Source organism: Phoca vitulina, unplaced genomic scaffold (assembly GCF_004348235.1).
Source record: "Phoca vitulina isolate PV1807 unplaced genomic scaffold, GSC_HSeal_1.0 scaffold20, whole genome shotgun sequence".
NCBI lineage: Eukaryota > Metazoa > Chordata > Mammalia > Carnivora > Phocidae > Phoca > Phoca vitulina.
The window spans coordinates 11,587,799-11,613,661 of NW_022589723.1; the positions used below are offsets into that span (position 1 = coordinate 11,587,799).

Below are 25,863 nucleotides of genomic sequence, written 5' to 3' on the forward strand. Positions count from 1 at the left end.
CATTTAAATGGAGACACCTGGGATCCTTGGTTCCAGAGAAGCTGATTTAGAGGGGATCCTACTGGGCTTATTTTGTGGTTGGGGACCTTAAAGCAGGAGAGAGAAGACAGGAAGAGCAGGGAGGGCCCAGCCAACACAGCTGGCAGCCAGGCCAGAGGACCAGCCAGTAGCAATAATAACAAGGACCTTGTTAGCGGAGAAGAGCGAACACAGGTGACAAATAAAGACGTCTTTATTGTCTCTTCCCAAGATGCACAGCTGTTCTAACAGAGCTCCATTCACCCCAGGCAGGCAGGAAGAGGACAGAGAAGGAACAAAGATAACATTACACCTTCAGGAGTAGGAAAGACCAAGGTGGGGCTGCAAGGGGGCTGGAAGGGCATCAGGAGTAGGGGGAGGGGAGGGGCTGGGGGATTGGGAGGCCAAGGGGGTGGGGTGGGGGCTCAAGAAGCCCTGGAGGCAGCAACAAAGATGTCTTTGTAGCCCTTGATCTCCTTGATCTCATTGCTGCTGATGAGGACTTGCAGCTGGTGGGGGCCAGTTTTGATGGGGTAGAGGTCCACTTGAATTTGGATGGTATGTCCAGGTGCCAGAGTCCCAATGCTGAAAGTCAAAAAGAGCCTGTTAGAGCCTTAAGTAACTGCCAGGGTGGGTGATCTGGTTTTCCCTCTTGGTGGGTAAGCACCTCCCACCCCCCAATACCACCAAGCTCAACCTTCCCCAGGGAGAGTGCACAAGTGGGGGCAAGTAGGCACCATCCAGGAGATGAAGGACCATCCTATGACCCCACAAGGTGCCCCTTGCCAGAGACCAGCACGAGACAGATGGTACTTACTTCTTTGATATCTGCCCATCGATGAGGCCACTTCCCTCCAGCACCATCGTGCAGTTACTCAGAGCCACCATTAGGGTATTGGTGAGGGTGATGTGGACCCTCAGTGCCTTGCCCACCTCAGCCCTTTTAGACACCTGTGTGGAGAGAAGATGGGGATATTGTGGGCAACTGGCCTTATTTCTGTACTCCAGTTCAGTCACCATCCCTCTGTTGACCTCCAGGGACTGCTTCCTGAGGGCTCAACCCCTGCAGGGAGAGAAGAATATGAGCCGAGAGTACTCAAGGTTAACACGTATCCTGACCTGCCTTAGAAGGTCACAATACTTCAGGAAGCCGCTACCAGCTGGGAATTGCCACCACGTTGAAACTGATTTCCCTCCCCACCATCTAGTTCAGGCTGGCAATTTGATTTCAACTTAAGTGCCAGCTCCAGTCTGTTAATCATGGCTAATAGGAATGGTGTGTTGGAAAGATTCCCGAGGACAAATCCAGAGTCAGAGAGAGCTGTGATCAATTAGTAATGTCTGACACAGGCATGGGGTAAGGAAGTGGTGCCCTCTGTGCCACCTATATGCTATCAGGGACATCATTCCAAGGCCAAGGTCACACAATATGGCAGAGCCAGGATCTAACCCAGATGTCCCAGGCCCCAGGCAGGATCTTCCCCCCATGTTGCTCTGACAGTAGAAACAGTGTGAGTTTTTCCAGGTGTGGTCTGTGCATCCCATGTGAGGTCTGTGTCATAGGGCAGCATGGCCTTGGCCTGTGAGTGGGAGGCAGGGATTCTATCCTACTCACTTCTAGAGCTCGTGCCTAGCTCAGTGCCTGCCAAGTGGTGGATATTTGATAAACGAATGTTGAACTAAAATGAGTTCTGACCACCCAGATCATACTTGGGACATGTTCTGGCTCAAAAAGAGAATTAAAAAAAAAAAAAAAAGAATCAAAGAAAAGCAAGAACACACCGTGACTTCTCTAAAATTCAAATGAAAGAAACAAACCCCTTGTATTCTAGTGAGGGTGTCAAAGTAGAACAGGTAAAAAGGTCTTTGGAATTCCTCATAGTCACACAAATCATCCCCAGGTCCCTTACCAATGTGGACCAATTAATGGTCTCCTCAGCATCTGATGTGCTTGCACCAGATCCTGTTGGTCCCCAGGACTCTGGGTAGCAGGCAGCGTCCTCACCTCAGCACCAGGCTGCATCTGCACCCGTGATTCTGCCCACGGTCTGCCACACCGTGGCCTGACCACCTGACAGCATGGCCCGGTGAAAACGGTCAGGGGGCCAGGCGGTTGATGATGTGGAGCCACTCAATTCTTGTTCTGGGTGGGGGTGAGTATGCTGCTACCAGATCCAGCAGGTGCAAAGCCAGGTTGGGACTAAGCAGAGGACAAGTCCTTCAGAATGGGCGGTGGGGTGGGGAAAGGAGGCTTCAAGGGAAGAAAAACCCTGGTAACAGGAGATGGGGAATATTTCTGCCCTCCATTTACCCTTCTTCCACCTGGGTTCCTTCCTCATGTAATGACCTTGCCAGCCACACCATCTTGGAACTCAAAGTCTGAGGCTTGCCTCTCATTTGTCTTTCCTCTTCCCTGTCACACCTACATTATTATCTGCAGTCACCTTTGGAATTTGACTTGTGTTTTTTCTCAAATCCGACTCCTCTACTCCACCTCCCAGCCACACCTCTCGTGTCTCTCTGCCTCTGCAAAGCGTTTTCCTTACTTAAAATGCCTTCATTTCCATCTCATGTCTCTGGACAGTGTCTTCCTATGCATCCCCCACAAAATGTCACCTCCTCTCAGAAGCCTTCCGCTCTGCCCTGCACTTTGCACAGAGCATGAGATAACATCATACTGGGCTTTAATTATCTATTGGGTGTCTGAGGCAGGGACTCTGTTCTGATCACTGCTGTAGCCCAAGCCCCTGGGTTGGGGGAGTCAGAGGGCTCCTGGGCCCCATCTCTGTCCAGACACCTTACCTCAATAGATAAGTGGGGAGGCTCCAGAGAGATATCTTTTAGGACCAGCATGGACCTCCCCGTATTCTCCACCTTGGCAATGCCAGACACCCGGATCAGCTTCTCATCTGTCAGCTTGTTTCTATAATTGTCGTAGGGTAGCAAGAGCGGCCACTGTATCTCTAAGCAAAGACAAAAGACACCTTGAGTCTGGAAAGAAAGAGAGAGAGGGAGAGAGAGAGAATATGCGTATGTGTGGGAGAGAATATATGTGTGAGTCTATATGTGTGTGCAAGTACGTTTGTGTGTGTGTATGAGAGAGAGATCCAGCGTACTTACCCTATACCCACCGCCCCCAGAGGTCACTGCTGTGTTTCCCCTGGTGGGATGGTGTCAGAGTACAGCACATGATGTGCAACCTCCTGCCACCAGCAGCTTCACTGCCTGGCGTGTGTGTGTGCTGGGGTGCAGGGCTTGCCGTGTAATCTGGCTGAACCATCCCTGGCCTTGTTTATGACCCCAAAGTTCCCATCCTTCTTGGTGCCTTTCCAGGCCTACCTCATACTCACCCTTCCCAAAGTCCAGGTTCAAGTGCACTATTTGCCTCCAGAGGGGCTCCCTGGTGTCACCCTGGTGCAACAGGGCCTGTGCGCTGAAGTGCACCACCAGTCTGATGGGACCCTGGGGGTGGACTCTGTCTGGCACCCTCCGGGCACGCAGCCTCAGCATCAGGTCCTGGCCCCACTCGGGGGTCCTGGCCAGGTGAAGCTGCAGCTGCACGGGCTGGGCCTCAGAGCCCCTGGAGCCCAGCAGATCTAGGAAGGGAGAAGAGGCCCTTCTTGGGTCCAGCATTTTCCGGGAAGCCTTCATGAACACAGATCGCTCCTCGGGGGATCCTGGCCGAAAGAAGAGCCAGGAAAGACCTCAGTGAGGAGAGACTGAGAGGACCAGGGGCCTCTTTTGGGAAACCAAGCACCCCAGAAACTCCCAGCTCCCCTCCCAAAGCCCCAACCACATGAATGAATAGCTGCATCAGGAGGCGGGACAGCGTCATGGCTGAGAACATGGGGATTGCTGTTGCTGGGCGCTGCGTTCAAATCCTGGCTCAGGCACAGTCCCTGAATCTCTGGGTGCTCAGTTCTTTCATCTATAACCCAGGTGTATCTCCCTGCCTCGTAGAGTTGCCAGAATTGTGAGTTACGTGAGCTGCTGAATACAAGCACCCAGCATTGTTCTTTGTCGTGAGTATTGTCACCATCAATGCTGTCGTCATCATCAAAGCCAGAGACTTCTTCCCCCACCAGCATCCTCACTTCTAAAATACATGTTCATGTCTTCTAAACGGATCCTCAGCTCTTGCTCCTGGGGGCTACTCAACATTCAGGCTGCACCCCAATTCACCCCAAACTGTGGACTTCTCTAGAGCAGCTACTGTGCACCAGAGGTACTGCTCCAAGTGCTTTCTGTGATTCCACTCACCTGCCCTCACAACAGCCCTCTGAGGTGACGTTACCCCATTTTACAGATGAGGAAGTGGAGGCACAGGGATGGTAAGAACACAGCCAGGCTTACACGGCTAGAACCTAGCAGGGCCTTGGTTGGCACTCAGGCAGCCTGACTCCCCCTGGCCTTCTCCGCAGGGACGTCTACTCTCTTCCACAGGCCAGGCATCCTTTCCCTCCATAAGCATCCACCTCCCCCCTTGCTCCCACCCCCACTGCCATGACATAACGAGATCGTGATATGACCCTAGGACAGAGTTGCCAGGAAAAATAAAGGACATTCAGTTTGAATTTCAGATACACAGTGAATAATTTTTAGTTTAGATATATTGCATGCTGTATTTGGGACACACTTATACTAATAAAATATTTGCTTGTCTGAATTTATCTAGAATTCAGATTTAATGGGCACCCTCTTTTTTTATTTGCTCAATCCAGCAACTCTAGGGCCCCATGGCCAGGGTCCAGGAAAGCCCCCAGGAGTTTTCCATGAGGAGGAAATGATCAGGCAGTGATGGTTTTAACAAGAATAAACCATCCTCACTGGGAGGCACACAAAGGAGGTTATACCCGCCCCCCCCTCCCTGAATCCCCAGGGCCCCAAGCACCTTCTGGATACTTGTAGGAGCTGGTAATGTTCTGGCGCTGATCTGACCCTACCATCTTGGTGCTGATTTCCTTCCCAATGGAACTGGTGTTATGGACGAGGATTTCCTGGGCCTGACCATCCCCGAAGAGCCAAATGACTTCATCAGCATTCACCTCGGCATACGCAAATGGGGTGTCATAGGGCAGGTGGACCTCCCCTTCCCTGATGGCCTTCACAGAGGCAGGGCCGCAGCAGAACAGCCCTGGGGAGGGAACAGAAGTTGAGGATGGCGGCCAGCTGCCAGCCTGTGGACTGGGGTGGCTGGTGGCAGGGGGAGGGGACAGGGGCAGGTAGGGAGATGGGATGGAGAAGACCCACATCCACCGAGTACTCTCAGCTTCCCACAAATTCACCTGATCCTCACAGCCACCCTGTGAAGGGGTAGTTATCATCATCTTCCCCACTTTACAGGTGAGGAAGCAACTGAGAGGTCCTGTGGCTCATCTGGGTTACCCAGCTGAAGGCAACGAAGTGAGAAAAACACTGCTCCTTTCGGGCCTCCTGCTCATGTGGTCAGTCCCCCTGCCCAGCCTCCCCACAGAGCCCAGACCCTTCCTTCCACAAAGGCCTCACTCACCACTGCTGGTTTGCTGGGCAGTGGCGTCCAGAACCTGCCAACCATTGTATCCCGGTGGGAGATCTTTCCGGATCATCCAGCACTCGTTCCAGACATGGAAATTCCTACAGAAAAGAGTAAGAAGAGGAGGATTTATGTTTTCAGAAGATTTGCCAGGTACTGGACAGTATACTGAATGCTGTAATTTATATCAGTTTTTTAAAATTAAAGTGTAATTGACATACAATATTGTATTAGTTTCAGCTGTACACCATAGTGATTTAACATATATATAAATTATGAAGTGATCACCATGAAAAATCTAGCTACCGTCTAGCACTGCATAAAGTTATTATGTATTAATTATATTCACCCCCCTTTTTTACTTATTTAGAAGTAATTTCAAGCTTACAGTAAAGTTGCAAGAATAATACAAAAAATACCCATCTACCCAATTCATCTATCATTAACATTTTGCCCCATTTGCTTTATCATTGGCTTTCTTTCAGTATGGATGTGAAGATTATAAATATATTTTTTCCTTTTGTTTTTTACTTCAGTGTGTATTTTCTAAGAAAAGAGATCTTCCCCTACATAATCATGTACAGTTATCAACCTCATATGTTTACTATTGATATAATACTTTTATCTAATTTACTGTCTATATTTCACTTTTGTCAATTGACCTAGTAATGTCCTTTACGGCATTCTTTTCTGCCCAGTCCAGGATCACACATTGCATCTAGTTGTGCAGTGTCCTTTGTCTGCTTGGATCTGGAGTGGTTCCTCAGCCTTTATTGTATTACACTGACATTTTGAATACGGTATTTATTTATTTGCCAGAGTGATCCTAATTTTGAGCTTGTCTGATGTTTCCTCATGATTAGATTCAGATTATGCATTCATACACAGAATTCTACATAAGTGATACCGCCTTCCCAGATATACCACTGCTGATTGAATGGAGGATGCTTCGCCCTCTAGGAGCTCAGAGAGGGAGGGGTTCCTAGGACAGCCACTAGTTCTCACACAACTCAAAGATCTTACCTGGAAACTGGCTGGAAAGGAAAAACAGGAAATCAGATCTGAAGTAGAGCAGAGGAAAAAGGAGCCAGGGGAAGAGGTTAGAGATACAGAAATGAAGGGACACACAGAGATACACACACACACACACACACACACACGCATGCACGCAGCGAGGAAGTGAGGTAGGTGGAGGAAGAAGCAGGAGAGACTGAGGAAGTAGGCAGAGGCAGCAAGTCCAGGCCCAACAGGGCAAGCAGAGAATGGCACAAACAGAATGACTCAAAGAAGGAAGAGTAAGAGGCATACAGATTTTGAGATCAGTATTTACAGACCCACACAATCTATTCATTCGGTTGTGGGCTTCAGAATGTTATCCCAATAGTCGTCTATCTCTGAAATGAGTGTGATATGATGATCTAATTATCCACAACAGTCTCCTAGGTTGGGGAATTACTCTCTGGGCACCAGCCACAAAGGGCAGGGTGATATTGCCTCAAAACCAGAGAGAAGCGTGTCAGAGTTTCCCTGCCTGTCCTGAGATGGAGCAGAGATCTGTTTGAGATGGCGTCCCCTTACCATATTTTGTCTCGCTTCCGAGTTGACAGAATCTCTGCATTTTGGTCATAGTAGGTGTCGATGGTTAAGTTCCCATCCATGTTGTGTGCAGAACGAAAATTGGAAACCACACGAGTTGGAACACCTAAACATCTCATTACTAAAGAGAAGGAAAGCATGGACAATCACTGAGTTCATTTCAAGCAGAATCATTGGTTTCCCATGCATCCTTTCTAAGTTTTAAGCTGGAGGAGAGAAAGAAGGCCAAGATTCTTGCAGATCCATACCTGTAACTCCTTTATTCTCAGAGCACTGCACCCAGGCCCAGAACCCTGCTGCCTACCTGCCCATTGATGGTCTCCATCCCACTAGGAGAAAGAAATCATTTGAAGGTTACTTAAAACAACAATAAGCAACTGAATTTATCATTTAGGGCTTTTTTCATTCAGCAGCTTTCCACATTAAAAACAGAGAACCTAAAACATTTGCTAATTCGAAAGAAAATAAGAAAAGTTAGGCCTTATGCTGCGGCCAGTTTCAGGAGAAAGCTGTGTGACCTTCAGTAAGTGGCTTAACTTCTCTGTGTCTTAAGTCTCCTTGTGTGTAACAAAATTAGGAATTGGACCAGATGATTTTCAGTACTGAAATTCTGAATCTGTAATTCTACTGAAATACAAGGATTTGGAGGAGGTAAGAAAGAAATCAGAGAAAGGATAGAAAGGCAGTACAGACTTACAGAGGTAAGTGGAAGACCTCAGGGACAAAGGGAACCTGCGGGTACAGAGGCAACAAGCATCTTTGATAAGGCAACAGCATCCTCTTGTGGCATCTCAGGATAGTACTACAAAGGCTTTTTAAAGCTGAGGTCTTATTTCACTTAAAATTTCACTTAAGTAGTTAAGATCTACTTATACAAAGCAGATATTACACCACCTACACCACCATCACACACACACACACACACACACGCACGCACCTGCCCAGGGCCAGATGTGACTTTTGGAACATAGGTCCCCACCTCAGCCAGCGAGGTGAGGAGTTTAGATGAGGAGTTTATTTGTTTGTTTGTTTGTTTATTTTATTATGTTATGTTAGTCACCATACAATACATCATTAGTTTTTGGTGTAGTGTTCCATGATTCATTGTTTTCGTATAACACCTGGTGCTCCATGTAGTACGTGCCCTCCTTAATACCCATCACCGGGCTAACCCATCCCCCCTCCCCTCTAAAACCCTGTTTGTTTCTCAGAGTCCATAGTCTCTCATGGTTTGTCTCTCCCTCCAATGTCCCCCCCTTCATTTTTCCCTTCCTTCTCCTAATGTCCTCCATGCTATTCCTTATGTTCCACAAATAAGTGAAACCATATGATAATTGACTTTCTCTGCTTGACTTATTTCACTGAGCATAATCTCCTCCAGTCCCATCCATGTTGATGTAAAAGTTGGGTATTCATCCTTTCTGATGGCTGAGTAATATTCCATTGTATATATGGACCACATCTTCTTTATCCATTCATCTGTTGAAGGGCATCTCGGCTCTTTCCACAGTTTGGCTGTTGCGGACATGGCTGCTATGAACATTGGGGTGCATATGGCCCTGCTTTTCACTACATCTGTAAATACCCAGGAGTGCAATTGCTGGGTCATAGGGTAGCTCTATTTATAATTTTTTGAGGAACCTCCACACTGTTTTCCAAAGTGGCTATACCAACTTGCATTCCCACCAACAGTGTAAGAGGGTTCCCCTTTCTCCACAACCTCTCCAACATTTGTTGTTTCTTTCCCTGTCCATTTTTGCCATTCTAACTGGTGTAAGGTGGTAATGTGTTTTTGATTTGAATTTCCCTGATGGCTAATGATGAACATTTTTTCATGTCTGTTAGCCATTTGTATGTCTTCTTCAGAGAAGTGTCTTTTCATGTCTTCTGCCCATTTTTTGACTTATTTGTTTTTTGGGTCTTGAGTTTGAGAAGTTCTTTATAGATCTTGGATACCAGCCCTTTATCTGTAGTGTCATTTGCAAATATCTTCCCCCATTCTGTGGGTTGCCTCTTAGTTTTGTTGAGTGTTTCCTTTGCTGTGCAGAAGCTTTTTATCTTGATGAAGTCCCAAAAGTTCATTTTTGCTTTTGTTTCACTAGCTTTTGGAGATGTATCTTGAAAGAAGTTGCTGTGGCCGATGTCAAAGAGGTTACTACCTATGTTCTCCTCTAGGATTTTGATGGATTCCTGTCTCACATCGAGGTCTTTCATCCATTTTGAGTTTATCTTTGTGTCTGTTGTTAGAGAATGGTCCAGTTTCATTCTTCTGCATGTGGCTGTCCAATTTTCCCAGCACCATTTATTGAAGAGACTGTCTTTTCCATTGCATATATTTTCCTGCTTTGTCGAAGATTATTTGGCCATAGAGTTGAGGGTCCATATCTGGGCTCTCTGTTCTGTTCCATTGGTCTGTATGTCTGTTTTTGTGCCAGTACCACGCTGTCTTGGTGATCACAGCTTTGTAATATAGCTTGAAATTGGGCAACGTGATGCCCCCAGCTTTGTTTTTCTTTTTCAACATTTCCTTGGCGATTCAGGGTCTTTTCTGATTCCATACAAATTTTAGGACTGTTTGTTCCAGCACTTTGAAAAATGTCATTGGAATTTTGATTGGGATGGCCTTGAAGGTATAGATTGCTCTGGGTAGCATAGACATTTTAACAATGTTTATTCCTGCGATCCAAGAGCATGGCATGTTTTTCCATCTTTCTGTGTCTTCTTCCATTTCTTTCATGAGTGTTCTGTAGTTCCTAGAGTATAGACCCTTTACCTCTCTGGTTAGGTTTATTCCAAGGTATCTTATGGTTTTTGGTGCTATTGTAAATGGAATCATTTCTCTAATTTCTCTTTCTACAGTTGCGTTGTTAGTGTATAAGAAAGCAACTGATTTCTGTGCATTGATTTTGTATCCTGCCACATTACTGAACTGCTGGATGAGTTCTAGTAATTTGGGGGTGGAGTCTTTTGGGTTTTCCACATAAAGTATCATGTCATCTGTGAAAAGAGAGAGTTTGACTTCTTTGCCAATGTGAATACCTTTTATTTCTTTTTGTTGTCTGATTGCTGTTCCTAGGACTTCTAGTACTATGTTGAACAACAGTGGTGAGAGTGGGCATCCTTGACGTGTTCCTAATCTTAAGGGAAAGACTCTCGGCTTTTCCCTATTGAGGATGATATTCGCTGTGGATTTTTCACAGATGGATTTTATGAACTTGAAGAATGTTCCCTCTATCCCTATACTCTGAAGAGTTTTAATCAGGAAAGGATGCTGTATTTTGTCAAATGCTTTTTCTGCATCAATTGAGAGGACCATATGGTTCTTCTCTCTCCTCTTATTAATGTGTTCTATCACATTGATTGCTTTGCGAATGTTGAACACCCTTGCATCCTGGGGATAAATCCCACTTGGTCGTGGTAGATGATCCTTTTAATATATTGTTGGATCCTATTAGCTAGGATTTTGTTGAGGATTTTGGAATCCATATTCATCAGGGATATCGGTCTGAAATTCTCCTTTTTGATGGGGTCTTTGCCTGGCTTGGGGATTAAGGTAATGCTGGCCTAGATGGGGAGTTTAGACGGAGGTTTATCCTACTCTCCCTTGCTCAGGAGGAGCAGAGGGTGCCTCCCGAGGCTGCTGGGAGGTTAATAATGCTTTGAAAAGTAAGAGGACTATTGAGATTGACCTATCTTTTTGTTCTGATTGATTTAAGACCCCAAAGGGAGCCAGTCACCTGTTCACAGTCACCTCTCCACTCCCAGCACAGCTCCTGGGCTTTTCACAACCCCTCTGCAGGGGTGACAGCTAGACCAGGGCTACAAGTGGCCAGAGGCTGTGTGATGGAAGCAGCTGTCCCCTCGCTCAGTGGCCCCAGGACTCTAGGGCCTGGGAGTAGGGAGAAGCTTCAAGGTGGAGTAAGGATGCAGACCTAGACCTCCCCCTCTCACCCCAGCATTTAAGGGCCCGAGTCCTCCTCCACGACACCTGCCTAACCAGGGGCTTCCCAGCACAGGAAAATGTGGCCATACTAAATTCTGGTGCTGTGCTGAGCATTTTCTGGGGAAAATGGAAGAGCAAAGTGAGGCCACTTGATTTGAACACTCAGATTTAAACATCTCCCCTGTCTGCAGCACCCGTACCTAACTGCCAAGCTATGCTGTCCCTCTCAGAAAAATCTAGAACTTTGTCTTTGGCCTCTGTCTCTATCTTCCCTGTTCTGTGTTCCCTCATCCTTCAATTGAGAGCCAATCCATTCATTCAGCAAACATTGAGCACCACAGTGTAACAGGTAGCACTGTGAAAGGGGCTCCTGCTTTGCATGGGGGGACACAGGCAGGTACCTCAGTATTCTGTCTTTCCCTCATCTTCACAGATAATCCAATCAACACCTTTGCACTGAATTGTAATAAATGACAATGCATAAAACATTGATGCTCCGTGCAGGCAGTTAGCAAAGTAGCCAACCTCCAATTATAACTCCACAAGAATCTCTCCGAGAAGTATTTGGGAGCTGCCAGCTCTGCCCACAGGTAAGATCAGGCTTTTCCAGACCATCTGCTTGCACCTCAAGCTTCCCCCAGCCTGTCCCTGACTCCAGGCTCCCCTGGAGCTGAGAAGCCTGAGCCGTGGTAGAAAGAAGCTGCCTTTGCCTCCACTTTGGGATCACAAGATTCTCTATCCAGGTGACCATTTTAATAGGCCCCCTGCCATCCAGGAGACTGCCGAATGATTGCAACAGGTCAACCTCACTCCTAGGCAAAGATGCAAGACTCCCCAAGACTATGCAGTGTGCCGGGTAAGAGTCCATGTGTGTGCCATTCCTTAGCTGGGGGGCTATGGACAAGCCACAGTTAACTTATGTGAAAATGGAGATCATCAGGGCACCTGGGTGGCTCAGTTGGTTGGGCAACTGCCTTCGGCTCAGGTCATGATCCTGGAGACCCTGGATCGAGTCCCGCGTCGGGCTCCCTGCTCGGCGGGGAGTCTGCTTCTCCCTCTGACCCTCCTCCCTCTCATGTGCTCTCTCTCTCTCTCATTCTCTCTCTCTCAAATAAATAAATGAAATCTTAAAAAAAAAAAAAGAAAATGGAGATCATCAGAGCCCAACCTCAAAGGGTTATCGCGAAAACTAAATGAATGGCTCTGCATCCCCATCTCCCCCTCACTCACCTGTGCACATAACAGCTGCAAAGACCCAGCACTGCCCATACTTCACAGGCTGCCTGCCCCTGGCTGACCACTGCCGCAGGATGGCTACGCTGCCGTTCCACTCCAGCGGGCTGACCCCCTGGGAGTAGTCCTCTCCCCAGTCCCCCTGTAGTACACCGCTGTCATCATTGCTGTTGATCTGCAAAGGCCAGACAGGTGCATTTCCTCAGTGCCCCTGGGGAAGCCCAGATCGTCCTCAGACAGAGGCGGGAGGGCTGCTATCCTTACCATGGCACTCACTACCCTGCAGACGTACACCGGGTCATTCCGCTGGGAGTAGTCTCTGGACGGGTTCTCTAAGAAGTGCAGGCTCTTGTTCAAGATCTCGAAGCAGATATCTATGATGTCCTCTTCAAACTTCCAAGTGATTTCAAGGGAGAGAAAAGAGAAGAGTAAAAATGTCTAGCATCCTGAAACTTCAAGTCCGTAACACAGACTTTTAGAGATAGGGCATATGTGCTGGGGATAGAGGTAGGGTTAAATATTAGACAAGGTCCTACCTTCAAAGAGCTTACAAATCAAATTGGGAATGTATGAGATTCAGATTTCTGAAAAACGAACCTGTGTGGCTCTGATGGAAAAACGCAAACAGAGTTCGGAGGTGAGAGATCTCTGTTGACCAAGAGATCAGAGAAGGCCATTGGTGCCAGGGGGCTTTGAAGGACTAGGTGGGCAGGAAGAGAGGAGGGTGGGGATGTTCACCTGAGGTCTTTGAGTTTGGTGGTGCCAAGGACAGGGCATAGAGATTCTTGTTTCTGGAGGACATGAGGGAGTAGAAAAGATCAGATGGATAAATACAGGGGCAGCCATGAGAGGAGAGACGGCAGAGTGTGGGGAGCCTTGAAATCAGGTAGAGGAGTTCAGCTGAAGCTGGGAGCCCAGGAGAAGCCAGTGTAGGCTCATGACATACGTTTATAACATATAAAGCGACACATGCTGCAACCCTTTTGGCTGCCAAATGCACTGGTATTTGTTTCAGTTTCAAAAAATCACACAAGTTGTCACAGTCGGAGACCAGGACAAGGCCCCCTGCTCTCTCCCCACTACCCTCCTGGTGAGTGTGGATGGAGCAGAGATGCAAGTGGGAGGGAGGCAGAAAGTACACCAGTCTCGGTTGGTGGTTGGGAGTGGAAAAGTTGCCCAGAGCCAAAAGTCCCACCCTTTGGACACTGACTGGATATTTGATGTTATTAAAGGAATTGCTGTTCATTTTTTCAGTTATGATAATGTATTGTGGTTCAGTTTTCAGAAAGAGTCATCATCTTTTAGAACGATAAACAGAAGTATTACTGGATTAAATGATATAGTATCTACAATTTCCTTCCAAAAATTCCAGTGATGAGTCGGGAGGGATGGGGACAGTACAGACAGTATAGACCAGACTTTTTCTGTAAAGGGCCAGAGAGTAGGTACTTCAGGTTTTGTAGGCTGTGGGGTCTCCGTCTCATCTACTCAGCTCTGCCACTGTAGCGTCAACACAGCCGTGGATGATACGTAAGTGAATGAACATGGATGGCTGTGTTCCCATAAAATGTTATTTATGCACACCGAAGTTTAAACTTCATATAATTTGCACATCAAAAAAAGTTTTAGTTCTTTTTCAACAATTTAAAAATACGAAAACCATTTTTTTTTAAAGATTTTATTTATTCATTTGAGACACAGATATATATATATATAGAGAGAAAGCATGAGCAGGGAGAGAGGCAGAGGGAGAGGGAGAAGCAGGCTCCTTGCTCAGCCAGGAGCCCAATGTGGGGCTCGACCCCAGGACCCTGGGATCATGACCTGAGCCGAAGGCAGACGCTTAACCATCTGAGCCACCCAGGTGCCCATGAAAACCATTCTTAACTCAGGGGCTATATAAAAACTATCAGTGGAGTATAGTTTGCAAACCCCTGGTGTAGATGGAATCCGATTCACCATAAATTGCTCACTGTTGGAGCTGAGAGATAGGTTCATTTTAGTAGCCTGTCTACTTGGATTATGTTTGAAGTTTTTTATATAAAATATTAAAAACTTGAGGGGCGCCTGGCTGGAGCTCAGTCGGTAGAGCATGCCACTTTTGATCTGTGGGTTGTAAGTTCGAGCCCCATGTTGGGTGTAGGGATTACCTAAAAATCTTGAAACAAAAACAAAAACCTTGCAAGACATCTCCCCTTCCCTCCTTGCCTCTCTTACTGGATGGGAAATTGCCCTAGCGCCACGCACCCTTACTTATGTTAGTGGCCCTTCATGGGCAACTAGAGTTGATTAAGAACCAACTTAAGGACACCCGCCCCAGGCCCACTTTCAGTGACAGTGTTACCTGCCCGTAGTTCCAGGGCCAGACAGTGATGAATCTTTCATGACCCTTGTAAACAAAGCCATAGTCCATCATGATATACTCCTGCAGCAGTATTTCACTTGGCAGGTAGACATCATCCTCTGAGTGGTTAAATAGTGGAGGGGGCAAAAAGCAGAGTAATAAAGTTAAAAGACAGTGATGACAGTGTCCTGCAGGATAATAGGGGAAGGAACAGGTTGATGGCAATAGAAATCAAGACTGGACCCCTTAAAAGTCTACTGTGCTTTTCTAGAGGCCAGTGATAGGTTCTGTTCTTTGAACATAATGATTATCATTTGCTGATGGTAAAAGTAGAAAGCTTGTTGTAGAGATTTGGAAAATACAGATGACAGAAAGAAGATGATGAAAATCATTCAGTCCCACTACTCAGAGATACCCACCGTTACATTTTGGTGTATTCCAACCATTCTTTCTCTCCACATATATGTAATACAATTAGGGTCCCACTGTGTTCCATTTTCTAATCTATTTCACTTAACCTGACACCATGTTCATTTTTATCATGGCATTCATTTTTTTGGGAGGGGGGTAAAGGTGGTTTTTAGTGAGCACATGGTAATATATGGCATAGATAGGTGGCTTGTATCTTCTGGGCTTTCTCAGAAGAACCTCACCAAGCATTCCCACTGGATCAGGTTAGCATTACGGCCTGTGAGCAAGTCATACCTGCATTCCAAGGGTTAAAAAGCAGGATGAAAGTCCCCAGTGGGTGAACCACACTGTGACCCTGGCCCTGAGAAATCTCTATCTTCAGAGTGTAGGGACCAATGACTGCATTGGCTGGTGTGAAAAGGGAGACTAAGAGTGAGTTGGTGTCAATGGTGAAGTCAAAGGCGCTCCAGACATTGCCTTTTCGAGCCTGGGTGAGGGAGAAGGTGGCTCGGGTTCCCAGCAACTCCATGGACGCCGGTCCTGTGTGGGAGAGAATGATCCCAGAGTGAGGTTTAAAATCTATGTGACATGATTCCAGGGAGACTGGGAGGACCCTCACCTTCTTGCTAATCCTTTTGGCTTAAGGCTTTTATTGCCACTGGGTGTCTTTGGGCAAGCCAAAGGGCAAAGCCAACTGTGGGCCTCAGTTTTTTTATCTGAAAAATGGGATAATAACTGTACCTACCTGAAACTCTGATCATGGGGATTAAATGAAATAATATGTATAAAGTTAGCAGTGTCTGTTGCATATTGAAAAATCAGCTGTTTCTATCACAATTGGATAGATTTTCTGATCTGAGTTTTCTGAGTTGGCCAAATCTTTCCTTAACATCACTTATAGGGTCCTGGGGATCCCAGGAAAAGTTAGGGGAGGGAGCACTCAGAAAGGAGAGGTGGGAGCCCTACAGGTGAATTTTGCCTTGGGGCCGGGTGAACTCACCAGTCTCAGCCACAAAGGTGAGGTAGTCTGTCCCAAAGTGGAAGGGTCTGTTGAAATGTAGTTGGAGCCCAAAGGGCTGGCCCCGCCGCACAATGAGCCGCTTCAGGCCCATCTCCTGTGTGTGATGCTCCTTGTTGTTCCTCGGGCTCTGCAGGTCCACAGACCTGAGCTCCAAGGCTTCCACTGGAGGGGGGGTGGGGGAGGAGATAGGTCATTACCCAGCCGCAGCACCCTGGCTCTGACTTTGGTAGGATTCCGTCCAGACCTTAGCCCTGCCTCCTAGTTTCACAGTCTGGCCTCAGAGGGCAATGTAGCAGGCCCTGACCCTGGAGTGGGAAGATTGTGATCCTCATGACCTCTGCCCCTGGACCCAGAGCTACAGGGCTTAAGAATTAGGGTCCCAGGAAGAGAAATGTCTCCACAGAGCTGAAACTTAACCCTTGAAGGGCCACCCGCATACTATTAACCACCTTTGTTGACAGTCTTTCCAAAACTTACTCTACTGTCCTGCTGATAGAAGAAAGAGCATATTAGAATTTTGTACAAGTTAAGTCAGTGAGCTGACTGGAGGCTGGGACCTCAGCTACAGGCTTTAAGATCCTGGGTGGGTGGCTTATTTCTCACCTGTCAGCCACATTCCAGGTGTATGAGGGCACTGACTCTTCCCAGGATGCTCCTGGAGGTGTACACCTAATATACAGATTAAAGTCTCTCATAGCTTAATGGGCCAGAGCGCAGGCTCTCACCACCTCAGCTGTGAGATTTTGAGTGAGTCACTTATGTCCTAGACATCGTGTCCTCCACTGAAAAATGGAGACAGTGGTATTCCTACCCCATAGGGTTCATGTGAACGTTGAGTGAGGATTCACATGTAAAGACCTTACTATAGTGGCAGGTAGAGAGTAAGCCCTCAGGAATCCAATCGCTCGTAGTGCTAGAATAATGCAGCCTCAGATTTCATTTGCTTAGTTATTTTTGCTGGTGGTATTTATTGCACTTACTGTAAACAAAAATCCGTTAGGTCTTTTTCCCGAGTAGCGTATCAGTTTATCTCAGTGGTTCTCTCCACTGGAGAAATTCTGTTCCCTAGAGGAAATTTAGCAATGTCTGGAGACATTTTTGGTTGTCACAACTGGGCATAGAGGCTGAGGATGCTGCCAAACAGCATCCTAGAGGAAAAACAAATGTTAGCACCCACCTGGTTTTTGTGCCATTCACATTTTGAACTTCCACATATTTTTTTTAAGATTTTATTTATTTATTTATTTATTTATTTATTTATTTATTTATTTAAGAGAGAGTGACCACGAGCCGGGTGAGGGGTAGAAGGAGGGATCGTGACCTGAGCCAAAGGCAGACACTTAACCGACTGAGCCACCCAGGCACCCCTGAACTTCCACATATATTCTTTATGTTTTTGCTAAAAGAGTTCAGTTTGCTAGTTTCAGCCCATCTTTCCTACCTGGCTGGACTTCTTAAATCCTAATTCTTTCACTCAATGCTTTACCTTGCCATCTGGGGATTGCCTAAACTGTTTTCCAGCTCTTCATCCAAGTCACTGGTAATAAGATGGTTCTGAGCATTAGGGCTTAAGTCAGAAGCCAATGGAGTATCATGTTAGAGCTTTCCTCCAGGTTAATGCTGAGCTATTAGGAAATACTCTTTAAGTATAGTTGTTCAACTACCTGTGACTACATCTAATACTTTACATGAGGAAAGTGGATTAGGTGTTTAAAAATGTCTTTCACAAGGGCGCCTGGGTGGCTCAGTCAGTTAAACATCTGCCTTCGGCTCAGGTCATGATCCCTGATTCTGGGATCAAGCCCACCCCTCACTGGGCTCCCTGCTCAGTGGGGAGCCTCCTTCTCCCTCTCCCTGCCAAGTTATTCTCCTCGTACTTTATCCATGTTGCACATATTACTTCAGCAAATAGCCCAGAGCACCACCAGGGAAGGTAGGAGACTATGAAGGTTAAGAGGGAAGGCTCTGGAGCCAGCCTATATGGGTTTGCCCCTTTCCCTGCTCGTGCTTTCTTGCTCACTCTCTCTGCCAAATAAATAAAAGATCTTTAAAAAATATCTTTCACAGTCTAGGGGCGCCTGGGTGGCTCAGTCGTTAAGCGTCTGCCTTCGGCTCAGGTCATGATCCTAGGGTTTCTGGTTCGAGCCCCACATCGGGCTCCCTGCTCGGCAGGAAGCCTGCTTCTCCCTCTCCCACTGCCCCCTGCTTGTGTTCCCTCTCTCGCTGTGTCTCTCTCTGTCAAATAAATAAATAAAATCTTTAAAAAAAAAAAATATCTTTCACAGTCTAAAATCAAATCCAACTTTCATATTTGCATCTTTCCCACAAGTTTGTTAAACATTTGGCTAAAAACAGAATGTTCTTTGTGATCCCTTGATCCCCCTTCTTGTAACCTTCTTTCCTTGAGGTAGATTCAAAGATGAATTACTGGATTAAATAGTACAAAGTTTTTAAACCTCTCAATGTAACTTAGGCACTTAAATAATTATATTATTGGAACAAGAAAAGTCAGGGCAAGACCCAAGACAGATGCCTTTGAGTTACTTAACGACATTTTTTTTAAAAATCAGGTCCAATCCATTAGTAGTTCGAAAATCAATTTAGAGAAATGTGACCCATATTTTCAATGTATCACCATAAGGAGAGCAAGTGTAATTTTATGTGTAACCGGGTCATGATGTAAACTGTGGGTCATAATCAAAAAGTGTGAAAGCAACTGGCCTAGATACTGGTAGAAACTGATTGCATCTTCTCTGTCCCTGAGGGGTCTCACATTTTCATACCAGGAACCACGGGGCCTCTGAAGGAGGCCTCCACCCCATGTACAGCGCCCAGTGGCCATTCCACCCTGAAAGCTCAGATTTCCAAAGGAGGCAGTGAAGAGCACCCAGGCGTGCTTACATCACTTCCATGGGAGGGAACAGGACCGGGGGCAGCCCTTTGCTGGTTGCTGTTCACAGCTAGAAGCATAGCTCCTGAGGGCAGCCAACTCAATTCTCCCTTTACCCAGGCAGGTTCTTGGTTTGGGAAGGAAAGGGGAGGAGGAAGAAGGAGGATGCCTTCCTCTCTGTGCCTGAGGTTGCAGCTTATGGAGAAAACTCGTTTTCCTTTGGAGACTCAGGTTTTCTTTTTTATTCCACTTAACGCCATCACGCATTTGGCTCACTAAAGTGCATTTCCTGTCAGGGAGACAGTGACTTCAGAGAACAAAAGGGAGGTCCTTCAAGGGAGCAGGAACAGAAAAGCAAGAGGATCAAGAAGAGGTTCAACAAAGCAGGAAATCAAGCAGAAGCAATTAGTAAAAACACGTCAGCACCCATGAGGCCTTCTTGACTTGGCCACGGGCCCACCAGGGTTAATGACTTGAGTGAGAAGAGAGTAAGCCCCAGCTACATGACTCCTGGTGCTAAAGGATCAAAATATACCCCTATGTATTATTAGCCTTAAAAAGTGTTGGGGGAGACAGGGAGGACATTTAAACAGCCATCTGCTCGTGATGAGTTCTGAGATGAGTCCTGAAGCTCCTGCCCCCTGAGACCAAAGCCTGAGGTGGCCCTGCTCTCAAGGATGGCTCCATCTTGGCCCTTGGGTCTTAGCTCAGAGGTAACCACTGCACAGGGGCTTTCTTCAGCCACTGAATATGATGCCCCACCTCTTACCCTATTGCTTGCCATCACAACACCCTCTTTATTCTCTGCTGGGCACTTAATAGTATCTAGAATTAGCAGAGACCTTGGCCATTTTCTCACACCTGGATCCCCCATGCCTAGGATGGAGCATGGTTCCTAATTGCTATTGATGATAGCTAATGCTCACTGAATACCTACTACGTGCCAGGCACCATCAGAAGCATTTTATGTGTCTGAAATCATTCTTGTTCTTTCAACCACCCTGTGGTGGAGGTGTTAATATTGTTCCCCACATGCAGGAAGTTACAGGGCAGAGCTGGGATTCGAACCCATGCAGGCTGGCTCCAGAGCCTTCCCTCTTAACCTTCACAGTCTCCTGCCTTCCCTGGTGGTGCTCTGAGATATTTGCTGAAGTAACATATGCAGCATGGATAAAGTAAGAGGAGAATAACTTGGCAAGAGGGCTGTAGGGGAAGAGAGAAGCCCATGAGGGCAGCAGGGCCAACCTGAGGGGGTGCTTGACTCCAGCCCAAGATGCTGCTCTTTGATTCAGTAGTAATGGGTACACCTATCTACAGTGGAAGGATAAAATGGTACACCATTCTGAGGGCAATTTATCAGTTTTTATTACAAAAGAAAAGAAAGCCTTAAAACGTAAATACATTTGAGCCATAAATTCCTCTTCTGGGAATTTTTCCTAAGAAAAATCATAATTTGTGTACAAAAACGTAAGCAATAGGATCTTCAGTCCAACCCAAATATCCTACAGTAAGAGTTGGATACGTAAACTTTATTCCTCTCATTTCAGTGTAACCAACAAAAAGAACAAAGAATATGGGGAAATAATTCATGAGGTATTAAAAAGCAGCATAAAAAGCCTCAAACGTGGTATGGTATGGATTATCTTTAGGTGGTGACACTATGGAAAATTTTTCTTTCCTTTGAGTTTTTTGGTATTGTCCAAGCTTTTGCTTTGAACATGTATTCCTTTTGTATTTAGGGGAAAATGTTACTTTGACTAGAGGCAGGTTTTTGAACAGAAGTGGCACCATCAAAGCTGTAGGTCAGGATTAATCTGGCTATGGTATGTAGCCCAAACAGAGGGCAAAAGTCTAGGGTGGGAAAGGCAGTGAGACTCTGTCGTAATAACCTAGATAAAAGGCTAAGAGGACCCAAACAAAGGTGTTCACAAGAAGAAAAGAGGGACCTCCCTGTGCATCCATGGGCATGTGACAGGCTAGTAAACACTTGATTTCCAGGGCTTCCTAAAGCTAGTTTGGATGAAGACTGGGCAGGTTAAAAGCATCTACAGCCAGCAATGTCCTAGGCAATTAGGCTACCGGTGAAAGACCGGAAAGCTCCAGACAGAGATAAGGAAGGGTAAATTATTGAGGCACAGCCAGCCGTGAGACTTGGTACCTGCCACCAAACATCAGGTGCACTCGGCTCCTTCCCTTCTCCAGCCTTTGTCCCTGCATTTAGTCTAGCTCCTCTGTCAGTGTCTTGTCTCTTCCCACTTCTCATTATTATTGTCAGTTTAGTGCTTTCATAAATATGTCATTCTTTTTCATTTCTTCCCTTTAAAAAAGTGTGAAAGGGTATGTCTTTGTGAGAGCACTTGAAGATTCCTAAGTGATGAGACTATTGCGGCGTTTCTGTGTCTCTTAAAGTGTGCAAGAAGAAAAATGTCATATTATCTAAGAGTTCAAGTCCAAATTTCTTTGTCAAGCATTCAAAGCCCTCCATAACGTGGTACCAACATATCTATCCATTCTTATCTCCCAGTAGCCCATAAATAAACTCTGCTTCATTCATGTTGTGTCTTCCTAATAGATCATGCCCGGCTGGCTCTACCTCTGGATGGTCCCTTCCCCAATCTCTACATCCCCAACATCTCCATTCTTCCAGCAAAACTCAGCATCCACCTTTTCCACGAAATCCTCCCCAAGCATTTCGGAACATGGAGATATCTTAACACCTGTAACAATAGTTTTATATCTGGGTAATACTTATTGAGTGTTTTTAAGCCCAGGCTTTATATGCATTATCTCCTTCTATCCAACTACCCAACAAGATATTATTAACTCCATATTACAGGTGAGCAGACAGACCATCAGTGATATTAAGTAACTTGCCAAGTGTCAACTACCTAGTAAATGGCAAAATTGTCATTCAAACCTAGACAGTTTGACTTCAGAGCCTAGCTTTTCACCTCTGGCTTGTGGTCCTAATCTGGAGGTTTTCACTTTTTTTTTCCCCAAGTAAGGGAATATTGTGCTTTATTCAAATGAAAGTGTAATCAACAGACCTAGGAGGAGCTGCTCTGGTGGAAGAAGTGGGGAAGGGTCCCCTGGCTTCTCTGTAGAGCCCTAGGGGTCTAAAGAACACAATGAAAATCACAGATTCTTCCCAACCTCCTCATCCGAAAATGCCAGCGGGTCAGTTCAGAACCAGTTCCTGGGCCCACCTGTGTCCCTCTCTTCTTCTCTGGAATTTCTCAGACTCTGAACCATTTACTTGTCAGTTAATCATGTACTAGTAAGCTATTTCTTTGAAACACTATTTCCCTTTAATGATATCTCCATGATTAACTATAGTATGTGATTGTTTACACCTAGTACTCAGCAATTCAAATAGCTACTGGCAGGAGAAAAGTGTCCCCAGGATGGTTATACAGTTTAAATCTTTAGGTCCTTTGCAGCAAATGTAACAAAGGATATATATCCATAATATATAAAAGTTGCCATAAATATTAAGAAGTCTTGCTGTAATCAGAGAAACGCAAACTAAAACAATAATGAGATCCTATCTTTGATCCATTTAAATTATTTAAAAGAATAACAATAGCATATTCTGTGAATATGCTATATATGGAAGTGGACTGTTTCATACATTGATGGTGGCAGTGTAAATTTGTACAGACTTTTTAGATGAAATTGTTTGATATTGAAGAGGAGCAGAATATGCCATCCCAAAATATGCCGCTATGGCATAAAGATTATTTTGAGCTGAAGGCGCTTGAGAAGCAGATATAAGAAAAGCTCTTGGCACTCCCCCTATTTGCCTAAAAGCGGGACATACACTTACAAAGGTGTCCTTCCTCCCTTCTCTACCAGGAAGGGCAGAAGCCCATCACCAGAGACAGCTCTAGACCCTCATCAACCCAGAGATGGCACCAGAGGAATCTACATAGCAAACTATTAACTGGCCCTTCTCTTCCACTAGTATCCCCCTATATTTACCTTCCTACAATTTTCTGCCCTAGAGACTCCAAGTCCTTTTCCTTTGTCTTGTCACTTCTCTAAGAATGTCTTGTTCTCTTGTTGAGATGCTATACAAGCCCAAATTCTAACCATCGCTTTGAGTTATTCATCACTGAGTGCTCCCATGTGTGTGCAATGTACATGTTAATACACTTCTGTGTGTTTCCTGTTTCTTTTATCAGTCTAATTATCGGTCCCCAGCCAATGAACTTGATTGGTAGCAGGAAAAATAGTGAAGTTTTCCCTCTCCTACAATGCCCATCAAAAACTTAGTGGATATTGTCTTTGATCTAACAGTTCTTCTTTTAGAAATCTTTCATATAAAAAATACTTGCACACATATGCAAAGTTATATCAGTAGGGATGTTCACTGCAACATTGTTCATAAAAGCAAAATACTGGAAACAATCTAAATGCCCATGAATAAGGCATAGTAACAAATTAAATAAATTAATGAATTTATTAAATAAATTGTTTATATACCCAGAATGGAAAATTATATATAATTCATTTAAAATTTTTGATAGACCAGTATACACTGACATGCAAAGATTTCCAAGATATATGATTAAGTTTTTTAAAAAAGCAAGTCAGCAGATAATATGTATTATATAACTCCATTGTATAAAACAAAAAATTCTATATAATCTATTATTATCTGGAAACAGTTAACCACACTGTTAACAGGTCTCTCTCATGAGGAAGGAGCAGGATTGGGAGTACGTAAGTATGTGAAGGGGGACCTGGCCCTTTTTATCCTAAAATGTGAACTTTTTACTTTTTATAACAAGCATATGTTTTTTGTGTATTACTTGCTTAACTAAAGTATAGTTTAAAAAAAGTAATATAACATTTAGGCTTTGGTTGGGGATAGCCAAGGGGAAAAATTACCCTAGACTTTGGCACAAAAACACCCTAGAATCTAGCATAAAACAGGTGTCTTGATACTTCTCTATTAAACTCTGACTTGTGTTAAAATACCATGTACATCCCTAATCTCTAGTAGTTTCTGGGATACACAATTTTGGACACAATTTTAAGAAATACAGAATCCGTGTTCAGTGTCCTCTCCCAGCAGGCCCTGTGTGCCTGCCAGGCTGGAGTGTTCTTTACATTCCCAGCAGCAAAGTTTCTGAGGGGACCCAAAAAAGAGCCTGAGTTCAGAGGACAGGAGCAGCACCCTCTAAGGGGAGTGGAGAGTCAGAGGAGAGGTTGGGCCAGGAGAAAGGTCTAGGATCTAAGAGGTGGTCTTTCCACAGCTGCAGGGTTAGCCACAGAAATGGCTTCCCAAGTACCTAGGGTGCCTGGTGGTAAAGGTCAAGATCCTCATGGACTTCCTCAGACTTCCCAAGGCCATTTCAGTCACAAGATGTTAAAGAAAAGATTGTTCACAGCTTTAGGGTTAAGCTGAATCCACTCACATGAAAATGAATGGCTGTATGATTTGTGCCCCAATGATTTGTGTCTTCTGAATGAAGGTGGGGAAATGGGAGGAAGGAGCCAGATTACAAAGTGAACTATCACCATCCATTTAAGTTCTCCTGTTTCTTCTGTTCACCCCCCACCCTCCCCAAACACCTCCCATCTCTTAATTCAGCACCTCAGAAAAATCAGATTCCCAGTACTCGCTCTGGTCCATCACCCTCCTTCTGTCAGCCTGGGCCCTTCAACTAATCAGTATTAAGATTCCAGAACCTAATTGTGTCTCTGAGCATTTACAGTCGTCCTCCGAGCACCTTTTCTCCCATCTTGAGCCAGTTGGGTGGGGCTGCCATTTCCTTCTCCTCCTAGGACTCCTCCTGCTCTTAATTTCCCCATTGTTCCGGGTACATCTTTGCATAAGGAAAAAAGCTTCTATCCTAAGCCTTTTAAAAAATTGCTGAGGGATTTGTTTCTGTGGCCTCCTTTTTAAGCTGAGAAGACTCAAGTGATGTGGAAGGCAAAGCATGGTTTGATCTGTCCCTTTGCGCCTCTCTCTCTTTAACGCTTGGGACCCAATTCCGTCTAAGCCAGCTCAGTCTGGTATCAGGCACTTCCAGATAGTCAGTGTCCAGATGGGGATGAGTAAGGAGCAGAGCTGCCCTCAGGAAGGTCATTCACCAGTGGTCATGAAAATGGGTTTGAACAGCCCATTAGGACCCGGAGACCTTTGCATCTTGAAAAACAGAGTACATTGACATGGTGAATTATTATGCCACTGATTAAATGTGAAGTTGATAGGGGCGCCTGGGTGGTTCAGTCAGTTGAACATCCGACTCTTGGTTTTGGCTCAGGTCATGATCTCAGGGTCTGTGCTCAGCAGGGTGTCTGCTTGAGATTCCCTCCCTTTCCCTCGGCCTCTTCCCTCGCCCCACTGCCCCGGCTTGTGCGTGCTCTTTCTCTCTCTCTAAAATAAATAAATAAGTCTTTTTAAAAAATGAAGTTGATAAAGTTTCCAATGACAAGGGGAAATGCCTATAAATAGTGTTAACTAGGAGAGGGGGAAAGCAGGGTACAAAAACAGTGCAGCTTATCTCAATGGTGTAAAGAATATTATTTATATACATAGACTCATTTTTAAAAGATGGAAGAAAATATAAACTGTGATTGTTTAAAAGCAGTGAGATTGTGAATGATTGTGATTTCCTTATTTATACTTATCTGAATTAAAAAAAAATTTCATGGTGGGAGGTTAAGATGTTTTTAATCAGGGAGGAAAAAAAACGTTTTTCAGAGAAAGTGAGCAAAGGGGTAGGAAGATCATGACTGGAAATGTGGACATGTGTATTTTACCTGATTCACAGTGTAAAGAGAGAAGCAGAAGTATTTGGTCAACACACCTGAAGGAAGAATTTGGTTTGGTGAAGAATAGTGCTGCAGAGAAAACATAAAGCTATTTATACGTTCACTGGTC

General features: G+C 45.3%; 1 protein-coding gene across 1 annotated transcript in view; it reads right to left on the reverse strand.

The window, feature by feature from the left end:
* Nucleotides 1-443: 443 nt before the first annotated feature.
* The window catches only part of ZSCAN29 (zinc finger and SCAN domain containing 29), an 83,378-nt gene continuing 57,958 nt past the window's right edge, over nt 444-25,863 (reverse strand). The window contains exons 6-17 of the mRNA XM_032417555.1: nt 16,058-16,240; nt 15,352-15,597; nt 14,647-14,765; nt 12,567-12,695; nt 12,300-12,477; nt 7,109-7,247; nt 5,528-5,631; nt 4,910-5,152; nt 3,369-3,695; nt 2,821-2,981; nt 836-969; nt 444-603 (exon numbers count right to left, since the gene is read on the reverse strand). Of these exons, the coding sequence (XP_032273446.1) occupies nt 444-603; nt 836-969; nt 2,821-2,981; nt 3,369-3,695; nt 4,910-5,152; nt 5,528-5,631; nt 7,109-7,247; nt 12,300-12,477; nt 12,567-12,695; nt 14,647-14,765; nt 15,352-15,597; nt 16,058-16,240 (2,123 nt within the window). The remainder of the gene's footprint in view (nt 604-835; nt 970-2,820; nt 2,982-3,368; nt 3,696-4,909; nt 5,153-5,527; nt 5,632-7,108; nt 7,248-12,299; nt 12,478-12,566; nt 12,696-14,646; nt 14,766-15,351; nt 15,598-16,057; nt 16,241-25,863) is intronic.